At 39.6% G+C, this 11406-nt stretch overlaps 1 protein-coding gene across 2 annotated transcripts in view; it reads right to left on the minus strand.

Annotated features, from left to right (window-relative positions):
- Positions 1–4282, minus strand: part of COPS4 (COP9 signalosome subunit 4) — a 36957-nt gene extending 32675 nt beyond the window's left edge. The window contains exon 1 of one of the 2 annotated variants that reach the window (XM_060012253.1): positions 4123–4282. In XM_060012253.1, coding sequence (XP_059868236.1) covers positions 4123–4196 — 74 coding nt within the window. In that variant the 5' untranslated portion in view covers positions 4197–4282. The remainder of the gene's footprint in view (positions 1–4122) is intronic. The other variant, XM_060012252.1, reaches the window with a different exon arrangement.
- Between the last annotated feature and the right edge of the window lie 7124 nt (positions 4283–11406).

The raw sequence follows: 11406 nt of genomic DNA on the forward strand, positions 1-11406 counted from the left end.
TGCTATGCAGCTGCTTCCCACTAGCTATCTATTTTACATTTGGTAGAGTATATATGTCAATGTTACTCTCTCACTTCATCCCAGCTTACCCTTCCCCCTCCCCCTGTCCTCAACTCCTTCTCTATGCCTGTGTCTTTATTTCTGTCCTGCCACTAGGTTCATGAGAACCATTTTTTTTTAAGATTCCATATATATGCATTAGCATATGGTATTTGTTTTTCTCTTTCTGACTTGCTTCATTCTGTATGACAGACTCCACGTTCATCCACCAATGAGGTTGATCTTTAAGCAGTCTAAATATTTGGACTTAGTTAGTGTTAAATGGGAAAGAGTAGGAGAAGACAGAAATTCTAGGCAAAAAAAAATTTGTCTGAAATGCAGTCCAGTTTGCTGAAAGTAATATAAAACCAAAAGGTAGGTAGGTGTTTCGAGTTAAGGGCTCTGAGCCAAGCAGACAGACTGTATTCTGGCTTTGTCACTAGCTATGTGACCCCAGAGCAAAGGGTTTCACCTCTGTTTTCTCACATGTAATGTAAATACTATCACCTACTGTTTAAGATTTAAAAATGTAAGTAAAGTTGTGCTTGGCATATGGTAAACACTAGATTTTAGGGAACTCCACTCTTCAGATGGGAACCGCTGAAACTTGTGTGTGGGAATAACAGAGAACCAGAGAATCTGCGTTAGAAGAGGACTTTGAGGTCTGACCTCTGTTTCGTGTGTGTGTGTGTGTGTGTGTGTGTGTGTGTGTGTGTGTGTGTGTGTATCCTCTATTTTTTGACAATTCTATTCCACTGTATTACTAGAAAGCTGTGATCCAAAGTCTACCTCTGTGAGGTAGAAAAGTCTATTTTCTTTTCTGCAAAACAGCTTTTTTAATAGTCAGCTAAAAGGTCTCCCTTTCTCTCCTTTCTCCAGATTGACAGCTTTTTGTAAAATGAAGCATTTAGATTTCAAAGGCCTGATATTTTCCTCTGAATACCCTCCATACCACAGAACTGGGAAGGAAAAAAAAAAAAAGGTCATATTTATATAGGATTGACTCAACAAAGACCTATAATCCATGACCTCAAACCTGCCCTCAAAGAGATAACATTCTAGTTGGAAAAGCAAGAAGTAAAAAGACAAAACAAGTAAGTGCTATCATAGAGGTAAACATAGGATGCCACTGGGCATGGGAAGAGCAACTAACCAGGTCCTCCATGTGTTGATGGTTGTTCAGAGAAGGTTTTTTGGAAGAAATAACATCTGAACTGAATTTTGAAGAATCACACAGGTTTTAGCCAAGTGAATAAGATAAGCTATCACAACAAATGCTCCCTCTCTCAAGGCTTTTCGCTTCTTCTAAAACTTTATATGAGATAACGAACACAATGCATAATATGTACAAAAGCAGTCTATATAATTTGCAAAAATGCTTCTCATGTGATAATTTCTTACATCAATTTCAGACTGTTGTGTTATTTCATAGTTATGGGAAAGCATTTCTAATTGAAGTTTTGACAAGAAAAGCAGTGTAGTCTGATGGGTTAAAAATGAGCTTTTTAGAGTAGACAAACCTGGTTTCAAATATATGCTCTGCACCTTTTCAGCTATTCATTGAGTCAACCAATATTTATTGAATAACTACTGTTATAAATATTCTGCAAATTGCTGGTAACACACAGTATCAGTATTTTAAAAAGGAATTTACTCCATTACTTCTTAATATGGAATCCTTTGTTACTCAGCTCCTAACATAAAGCCTAAAACCACTGATATGTTCCAAGAGTATTTCTCTCATAAAGCATGTAGCTGGCAGAACTGTTTTCTTATGAAAATAAATATGACACGTTCTTGCCCAGATAGGACCAGATATGTACCCACAGGCAAGGCCAAGACTTTCCTCAGGAAGCACTGGCTATCAGTTATCAAGCACATTATTTTATTTTATTTAATCTTCATAATAATCCTGTGTACTAGATTGTTACAGTAATGGGATCCAGTGTAACTTGGCCACTCTTCCCATAAAGAGGTAGACTCCATTTCCCCTCCCCTTGAATCTGGCCTGGTCATGTGACTTACTTTGACCAGTATTTGAGAACTGATGTTGTGAGACTTCCAAGGGTAGCTTTAAGAGACCTCGCAGCTTCCACTCTCACCCTCTTGGAACACTCCCAAGGCCCTGTAAGGAATCCTCAGCTAAACTACTGAATGAGAGGCAGTGTGGAGAGAGACCCAGCCAACAGCTAGATGTGTATGTGAGTCCATTTTAGCCCCACCAACCCCAACTGAGCTGCCAGTTGACTGCACTTGTATGAGTGGGCCCAGACAAGACCAGCAAAATAGCTCAGTAGACCCAAAGCATATTGAGAAATTATAGTTGTTTTACACCACTAAGTTTCTGATTTGTTTACAGAGCAGTAAATAACTAAAGCACCCAATAAGGTGGATACTATTGTTTATCTGCAATTCAGAGCAGAGGAAGTAAATGCTTAGCTTAAGTTTCAGAATCCCGCAAATACATGAAAACTTTATCTCTTCTGATAACTAATAAACTTTTTTTTTTTTTTTTTTCTGTACGCGGGCATTTTTTTTTTTTTTCTGTACACTGTTGTGGCCTCTCCCGTTGCGGAGCACAGGCTCCGGACGCGCAGGCCCAGCGGCCATGGCTTACGGGCCCAGCCGCTCCGCGGCAATGTGGGATTTTCCCGGACCGGGGTACGAACCCGTGTCCCCTGCATCAGCAGGCGGACTCTCAACCACTGCGCCACCAGGGAAGCCCTAATGCACTTATTTTTTTCACCAAAACAAAAAGGAGAGCAGGCATGGAAAAAAAAATATAAGCTAGTTTTACTTTCATCCAAATCTATTAAAATTACATGCAAAATGGATTGAGCTACAAGACATATTCAACTTATTTCCAACCCAGGGATTATTACGTCCATACGTATTTACTAACTGCTTAATAATAATAGTAACAACGACAATCCTATGGCTGTTTCTAAGTGTCAGGTACTGTTCTAAGTGATGTAAGTGTGATATAAGTGCATATACACACACATACTCATTTTGTCCTCAGACAGGATATATATGATCATCCCATTTTCCTGAGAGGGAAATTGCCCCACAAAGTAGTTAAGTCCAAGATACACAGCTAAATTTCCCACTGATAAAGCAGGTTACATTTACCACCAGACAAAAACATAAAACAAAGTCAAGGTTTCAGCGGCCAGGTTAGAGCAGTCGTATCCTATTGAATGGATCAAAGTGATCTCAGCCGTCGGGATGTAAATTGGATCAACTTGACAAGCACACTTTAAATAGAATGCATGTTCATTACAAAAAAAAACAAAAAAACAAAAAACAGTGCTGTGAAATCTACAAAGAGAAAACTGACATCTTTCTGTAACTAACACCGCTTGCAGGGCAGGCACATATCACAAATTTTAAGTTGGAGTGCACCTAAGCCTTCCACATAAATTCCGACCAAATTCCTAAACAATCCAGATCCCTGCAAACATCACTACTCTAGACATCCCGACCCATGTTATGGTGACATGCCGCCTACGTGCCCTTCTTCAGAGTTGGTGGCGGAGAGTACCCAAAACACAACCCACAGAAGATGGTTCAAGTGGCTCTGAACGACATGATAGCGGCCATACCTCCTCAGCCCTCTCAGCCTCAAGAAGCCATCTCCCCAGAAAACTCTACACCAAGGTCCCAGAATATAAATTTCCCTTCAACCAAAACGAAAAAAGGGGGGAGCAGGGGCAAAGAGAGGCCACGATTCAGTGTGAGAGGCCGGCAGGCGATGGGAAGGGGCACCAGGGAAGGCTTAGAAGGCCATGGAAGCAGTCGTCCCACAAACCGCGCTTCTAGAATCTTAAGATACAGGAAAGGATGCCATCAGGGACTGCAAACGTTGACAGTCACCCCAGATCTACGGTCCTGAGGGCTCCTTACACAAGGTCCCTTCCAGTTTTCTGCTGCTCCCAACATTTGCCTACACAACCGACCTCAGGCCCGCCCCCTTGGTCATCAGGCCCGCTCCTAGCCTCACATCCGAAAGCCGCCGTCAATCCAAGGAGAACAAGTCTCTGGCTTTACTCTCCACCTCCCAGGCCCCTGGGAAATACTCACTTGCCCGCCAGATCTTTATGAGAGCCGCTCGAATTCATGAGCTGGGCCAAATCCTGTCGCACGGCTGCCGCCATCTTTCTCCCAGCTCAGCGAAGGCTGCGAGGCCTCTCACAGCCAAAAGAAAACGAGTGTAGGCCTCCAGAGTGCGGCTAGAGGGAACCCGAGATGCCACAGAGTAGCGCCTGTGTGGGCCAGACCGCCGAGAGTGGGAGCCTGCGTTAGGCCCGCCCCCAGGGTTGAGTGACGCGAAGCTCCACTCCTCAAGTCCGAGGCCGGCCCGGGCTTCTCTCACAGGCTCAGGCTCGCACGCTCCCACTTCGGATTGGCGGATGAACTCCAAGAGGCTGTGTCGCTTGTGCAACCCCAACAAATGCCCGATACGCAAAACTACCGGATTTTCATCAAGTTCCGTGTCTCACGTCTGTGGTTTACCGTTCCTTGTTCTTTAAGGCAGCCCTTAACTACCCGTGGTAAAGAACGAGTTGTTTTTGGTTACAATTCACCACAGACCGGTACTTTTTGTAAAGTACAATAAAAAAGGTCCCCATTCCCCTTCCCACTCTGCCCCCTTTATATAGGTTGATCATACCTCCCAGTTTGTCCAGGACAGTGCCATTTTCCATCTGTTGTTCTGGAGTAATTATTAATAACATGCCCTTTCACTCTACCAACTGTTCCATTTGGATGACAAATTATATGATCACCTTACCTTGATATGTAATTATATTCATTACTTATGTATCCTTGTAGAATTTGCAATTTTTTTGTCCTTTCTAGCTTTTGCAAAAGATAGCACATTCTGCTCTTGATTTTTTTCTCTTCTTGAAGATTTTACCATGTAAGTCCAGAGAGCTTCCTCATTTTTTAGAGCTGGAGAGTATTCCATATAATGAAGGGATGCCATGGTTCATTTAATCTGTATAGCTAGACACTTAAGTTGTTTTTAATCAATCAACCAATGCTGCAATGAATAACCTTGTATGTACATCATTTTATATGTGTACAGGTAGAATACATTCAAGAAGAGAGTCAAAGCTTAGATGTACTTACAATCTTGAAAGATATTACCAAATTGCACTTTATAGGAATGGGACCATTACAAGCAGCAATACATAGGAGTGCAAATTTCTATAGCCTTGCCTACAAAGGATGTTAAACTTTTGAATTTTTGCCACTTTATATGTGAAAAGAAGCATGTTCCCTCTTTTGGGAAGGGGAAAGAAAAGAAGACCAGAACAGGGAAATCCTTTGGGAAAGTAATGTGGTGATTACCCACATCAATTCAGATCTCACTCCATTGTTAAGAACTTAGTCAAATCACCATGCCTGGCAACAATGAGACTGGAAACTTAGTTTCCTTTTCCAGGGAAAAAGGAAAGGATGGTTTTGGAGGGACAGTAGGCAGTCTTTACTGCCATCTGTCCCTCTGACCATAATATCTGTGTGTATCCTTCTTGTAATAGAACACTCATCTCTAAAGAAGAGTGTTCAATTTCCCAATTCAGTTTCTCTAGCAGCTTAAAATCCAGGATGTCTGATGATGCACAACCCTCTCCATCAGGTTGGGATGAAACTTTTCATGGCACTGTAAAACAAATTATCTGCCTCATGCACAAACATGTAATACAAAACAATAGTGGAGCAAGAACAGGAGGAACAGCATAACCACAGTTACAATCCAGAAAAAGTAAGAGTGGGAAACACAGCAGTTACTTGTCCACAGCAATGGTAGAATCCTGGGCAGGAATTATGAACACCCACTACCCTGGTTAGACCCTAGTAGTGCATTTTGAGAGGATCATTGCATTGTTCATTGTATTCTGTGAGCCTGAGCTTTGCCCTCTGAATACAAGTTAACTGGATGTTGGAGAGTAGTCCCTCTTTAGGGAAATGTTTTAGAGCTTGAACAAGTGAGGGCATTTGTAGGCCAGGTTTATCAGTGTTTTTTTTTTAACATAATTTCACTGAATAGTCAGTAAACTCTGTTCGCTTATAGACAGTTTCAGGGGCCAATAATCACACCCAAAGTTTTTTCTAGAAGTAGTCGTTAAATATGCCCTATTTCCTGACTTCCACATGCAGCCCATTCTTAACATCTTAATCATGGCATCCTTGAAATCACCTGAAACAATAAGATTAGGTGTAAAGAGGACTCTATTAGTTTGATTTTTGCTTCAGTTTATCTTTCTTTTCTGATGCTTTTTTATTTACTTGCATTTGCAAAAAAGTCATAATGGGCTCTGAGAGATCTTTAAGCCAAGTCTTCTCTTCTGTTATTTAAATTTATTTATTTATGGCGGCGTTGGGTCTTTGCTGCTGCGCGCGGGCTTTCTCTAGTTGCAGCGAGCTGGGGCTACTCTTGTTGTGATGCGCGGGCTTCTCATTACGGTGGCTTCTCGTTGCGGAGCACAGGCTCTAGGCACGTGGGCTTCAGTAACTGTGGTGTGCAGGCTCAGTAGTTGTGGTGCACGGGCTTAGTTGATCTGCAGCATGTGCGATCTTCCCAGACCAGGGCTCAAACCTGTGTCCCCTGCATTGGCAGGTGGATTCTTAACCACTGCACCACCAGGGAAATCCCTCTTCTGTTATTTAGGTTTACACAAGCAGTTGGCTTTTTCAACTTAGTGAAGCTCCAGAATTTCTGGACATTCTGTTCCCTTTTTACCCTGACTTCAAACTTTACTTGTAATACCTTGCTAAAAGACAAAAAGAAGCAGCCACATACACAAACTGGCTCTTTCCAGATATCTCCACTAGAGCTACAAGCTAGGGAGGGAGGTTGTCTGCCTTTCTAGTTATTGTAGGCAACAATTTTACTAAATTTTTTTGACATGACAAGGCCTCCCCCTTCCAAACTCTTTATTACCCCTGCCCAAGTTCTAAGGGAATACTACATATTTTTAGTTTTTGCTCATAGCATTGAGAAAAACAAACCTGGATGGCACTGGAAGCTTATTCTCTCCCTCTCTCCAGTTGCTTAGCAGGAAAGTTACTAGGCACATCCGAGTTAAGGGAAGTGCACTGATGCTAGTTCTTTTTTACTAGGTAAAAACTTGGATCCTAGCCCCAACATACTGAGTCAAAATTGCCATGTTAACAAAATACCTCTAGTAATTTTGCACATTAAAGTTTGAGTAACAATGCTCTAGCAGATGTCACCACTGGTATATGAGCTCTTCTCATTAAATGCTTATTTAATAAGGCCATTTCTCTGGCCAGGGATCTCCCATTTTCACATAATCAACTAGATGATCTCTACCCCCTCACAATTTCCCTACAAATATGCAAAGGGAGACATCCTAACATCTTTTTCCTAGCACATCTTCCACTCAGCATCCCATGTGCCCAGCTCAAATATGCCTTGCTATAGAAGTAATAGAAAAAAAAAGTATAAGTGAGTGTATGTAGTGCTGTTTTCTGAGCACCAATTGCTTCTCTGAATTTGTTCCATATGTTGTTAGTGCTGTTATCAAAATTGTTCTATAGTCATCTTGTGTGTTTACCAGCCTAGTCCCTGAATCAGCCATTTCTCCAAGAAGCCCTTGTTCCTTTAGTTCCTTTTAGGAATGATAGTTACAGATAACAACCTGTGTGCTAGGGATGCTTACTGCTACTGTGTTGGTCATTGGGAACCTTTTCATAGGATGGATGTAGGATATATATATATAGATATAGATATAGATATATATCCTACATATATATACACACATACACACACATAATTAAAGATAAAATAACTCATGAGTTCATAGTGATACTTCCAATTCCAATTTAGGTGATTTTACTTAACCTCTTCTGTATTACATCTGTATCTCCTTAATTCCACATCCAAAGTCCTGGTTCACAAGTACATAGAGGATTACAGAATCAGAAAATTCCATAATTATTCATTTAATTCATCCCACATTATACACACAACAGTTTCAGAAAAACAATACTAAAACTAACACCCTCAATACGATTGCTGAGAAGAGTTCAATCTTCTGCTAATCCTCTCCCATTTCCTTTCATTTTTCATAATTGTACTGTAACTATATGATAAGCAAATACAGCCAGTACAAATGGTACTTTCTTCCCTTTAATCCTTATTTAGTCTTAGTTCTATAAATAATACATATTTAATGCTCACTGTCAGCTCTTATATTGATATCTCTCTAGTCCTTTTTGTTGTCTGAAGGTAGTTCTTTAACAGGTTTCTCAGGAAGGGCTCATAGAAGGCATATTCTCAGTAACATCTTCTGCCTTTTATGTTTGAAAGTCAGTTTTGTTAGATATAATCAACCTTGGCTCACTTTTCTTGAGAATCTTGAATGTGGTACTCTATTTTCTTGGGGCATAAAGCATTGCTGAAAAATATCTCATGAGAGTCTAATTTTCTTTTCTTATAAATGACCTACTCTTTTTACCTAGATGTCCCAAATTTATTTTCCTCTAACACCGAGTAATTTTACTAGACTAAGTGTTGGTATTGGTCATTCTGGGTCAATATTCTCAGGTACACAGTGTGCTCTTTTAATATGTAGTTTTAATTTTTTTCAACAACATTGTCTTTCATTACAATCTCTTGTACCTGCTCTATTTCTTTGGTTTCTTTCTTCAGAAACTACTATTATCTATATGTTAAAACAGAAGATCTACCTATCTTTAGTATTAGTCACCCATCCTCAAAATCTTTTTATTCCTTTTTTCACATCATTTTTATTTTAAAAAATTTCCTCCTTTTCATTCTCTATTTCTCTTAAGGCATTATTTTTCCTTTTTATTTACTCCTGGTTTCCTTCTAGTCTAGTTTTCATTTTGAAAGTAATATTTTTACTTCTAATTCGTTCCTGAATTCCACCGCTCATTCTGGGTATATCTGATTTTACTATGGTATCCTGTCATGTCCTATATCATATTCTTTTCTATTTAGTAATTACCTTCCCTTTTCTGACATTCACTATCAAACACTTTTCCTTTAATAATATATGAGAACAAGTTTTCAGCCATTTCCTTCCTTCTAGACACTTTAGTTCCCCGTTACCTGTTTATTATACCTCAATAAATGAGACTTTTAGAATATTTTCTCTGCTATACCCTTCACTCCTAGTGGAGACTTTCAGAACCTACAGTATTTACTTCTGCCCCTTCTACCTCCACTTAATTCCTAGGTTTCGCTGAGAAAAGTTGGTACTTTCTTTCCATTTCACCAAGTTTTTTGTTTTGCTTTGCGGTATGTCTCTTCTATTTTAGGAATCCTTAATTTACCACTGTGTTATAATTCCCACATTGTCATTATTCACTTACATTACTATATAATAAATTCAAGGTGAATTACTCACCACAAATTTCCTTTCTCTTCATCTTCCCTATCTTGATATGAGGTGTCTGTTCTGATTGTTTTATTGTTTGGTAGTATTTACTATTTTTTCTTTTTTTTTTTTTTTTTTTTTTTTTTTTTTTGCTGCACCTGCGCAGCTTGTGGGATCTTAGTTCCCTGACCAGGGATTGAACCCGCGCACTCTACTTGGCAGCAAAAGCACGGAGTCCTAACCATTGGACCGCCAGGGAATTTCCTGTTCGTATTTACTCTTAAGTAGTCACTCAGATGCTGTGCATGGCTAACAAACTTGTGAATCTGTGTACATTCACAAATATCTTTCTGTCATCCTGACAGTTAAATGGGATTTTGTCTGAGCTGCCGTCCTTTTCCCTCAGTGACCTGCAAATGTTATTCCACAGTTTTCTAGCTTCCAGGATTTCAGATAAGTTCAGTGCCAGTGATTTTTCTCTCTCCCTCTCTCTCTTCCCCTTCCTCTTTTTTCCTTCCTTTCTCCCTCCCTCCTTCCCTCCCTCCCTCCTCCATTCTCTCTCTCCCTGTTTTTCCCTTTCTCTCTCTTTCTTTCTTCTCTTTGAGAGACTAAATATGCAAACCGGCAATGGCAAGACCATATATGAAAATAAAACTCTGACCCACAATCTGTAGCAACCAGTCCAAAAAATCAACTCACTATCTGCAGCAACCCTTCTAGGATCCAAACAACAACTCCTGTAGCCATCAGCCCAAAACAGCCACTACCTGATCAATAACTACCAGATTCCCGAGTAATTTAATTTCTAATTTAATTTCTAATTTAATTTAGTTTAGTAATTTAATTTCTAATTTAATTTCTAATTAACTTCTAATTTATGACTAACCAGAGAAGGACAAATATGCCCCCTTACATGGGATACCCCACTTCAAGCTAGGCTAATTACAACCCCCTCAGGTCCACAGCCTCCAATCAGGGAACATTTAAATTCCTTTTTTTCCACTATAAAGCTTTCTCTGCCTGCCTCTGACTCGCTGTCAAACACAAGTGATGGTGACCAATTCCCTTGCTATAGAAAGTTCTGAATAAATAGCTTTTACTTGTTGTCATCTGGTTGGTCTTCCTGTCTATTTCCAACTTTCTTCCTCCTTTTTCTCCCCTGCCCCTCCTCTCCCTCTTCTTCCCCTCCCCCACCTCCGTGTCCTCCCCATTGTTCTTCTTGTTTTTCCTATTCTTTTTGTAGGAAACTTGTTCTTTCCACCTGGAAGTTTTTAAGATCTTTTCTTTACAGGAATTTCCCTCAAATGTGCCTAGGTGTGTCTTTTTTCATTGATCTTACCTGAAATTCAGTGACCCCTTTTATCTGCAAATGCAAATCTATCTTTAGGTCAGGGAAATTTTCTAGTATTATTTGTTTAATATTATCTTCCTTTTATCGTTTCCTTTGTTTCCTTCTGGAACTCCAACTAGTCATATATCAGGTCTCTTGGGTTTATCTTCAAAGTGACTTGCCTTTTTCTTCATAATTTCTCTCTTTATATTTTCGCTCTGTTTTGAGATATCTTTTCCACTTTTCAGGCCACTTAGCAAGATTCAGTTCTCCTTCAATATATCTTCAACGTTGTATTTTAAAAATCATGATTTTCATATGTCTACTTGTGTAAAAATGTTATAGCTGCTCTATTTATAATAGCCCCAAGTGAAAACAAAAAAAGTTGTCAGGAAAGTGGGTAGACAAAGTGTGATATATTCATTCAATAGAACACTACTCAGCATCAAAAAGAAAAACTGCAGATACATGCAACAATGTGAATGAATCTCAAAAACAATATGTTGAGTGAAAGAAACCAGACGTTAAAAAAATACATGTAATAAGGTTCCATCTCATGAAGTTATGAATTAGAAAAAACTAATCTATGATGATAGAAAATCAGAAAGTGCTTGAGGAGGAGGAAATGGAGAAAGGTAGGAATTTACTGGGAAGTAGCAGGAA

Source organism: Delphinus delphis, chromosome 5, assembly GCF_949987515.2.
Source record: "Delphinus delphis chromosome 5, mDelDel1.2, whole genome shotgun sequence".
Lineage (NCBI taxonomy): Eukaryota > Metazoa > Chordata > Mammalia > Artiodactyla > Delphinidae > Delphinus > Delphinus delphis.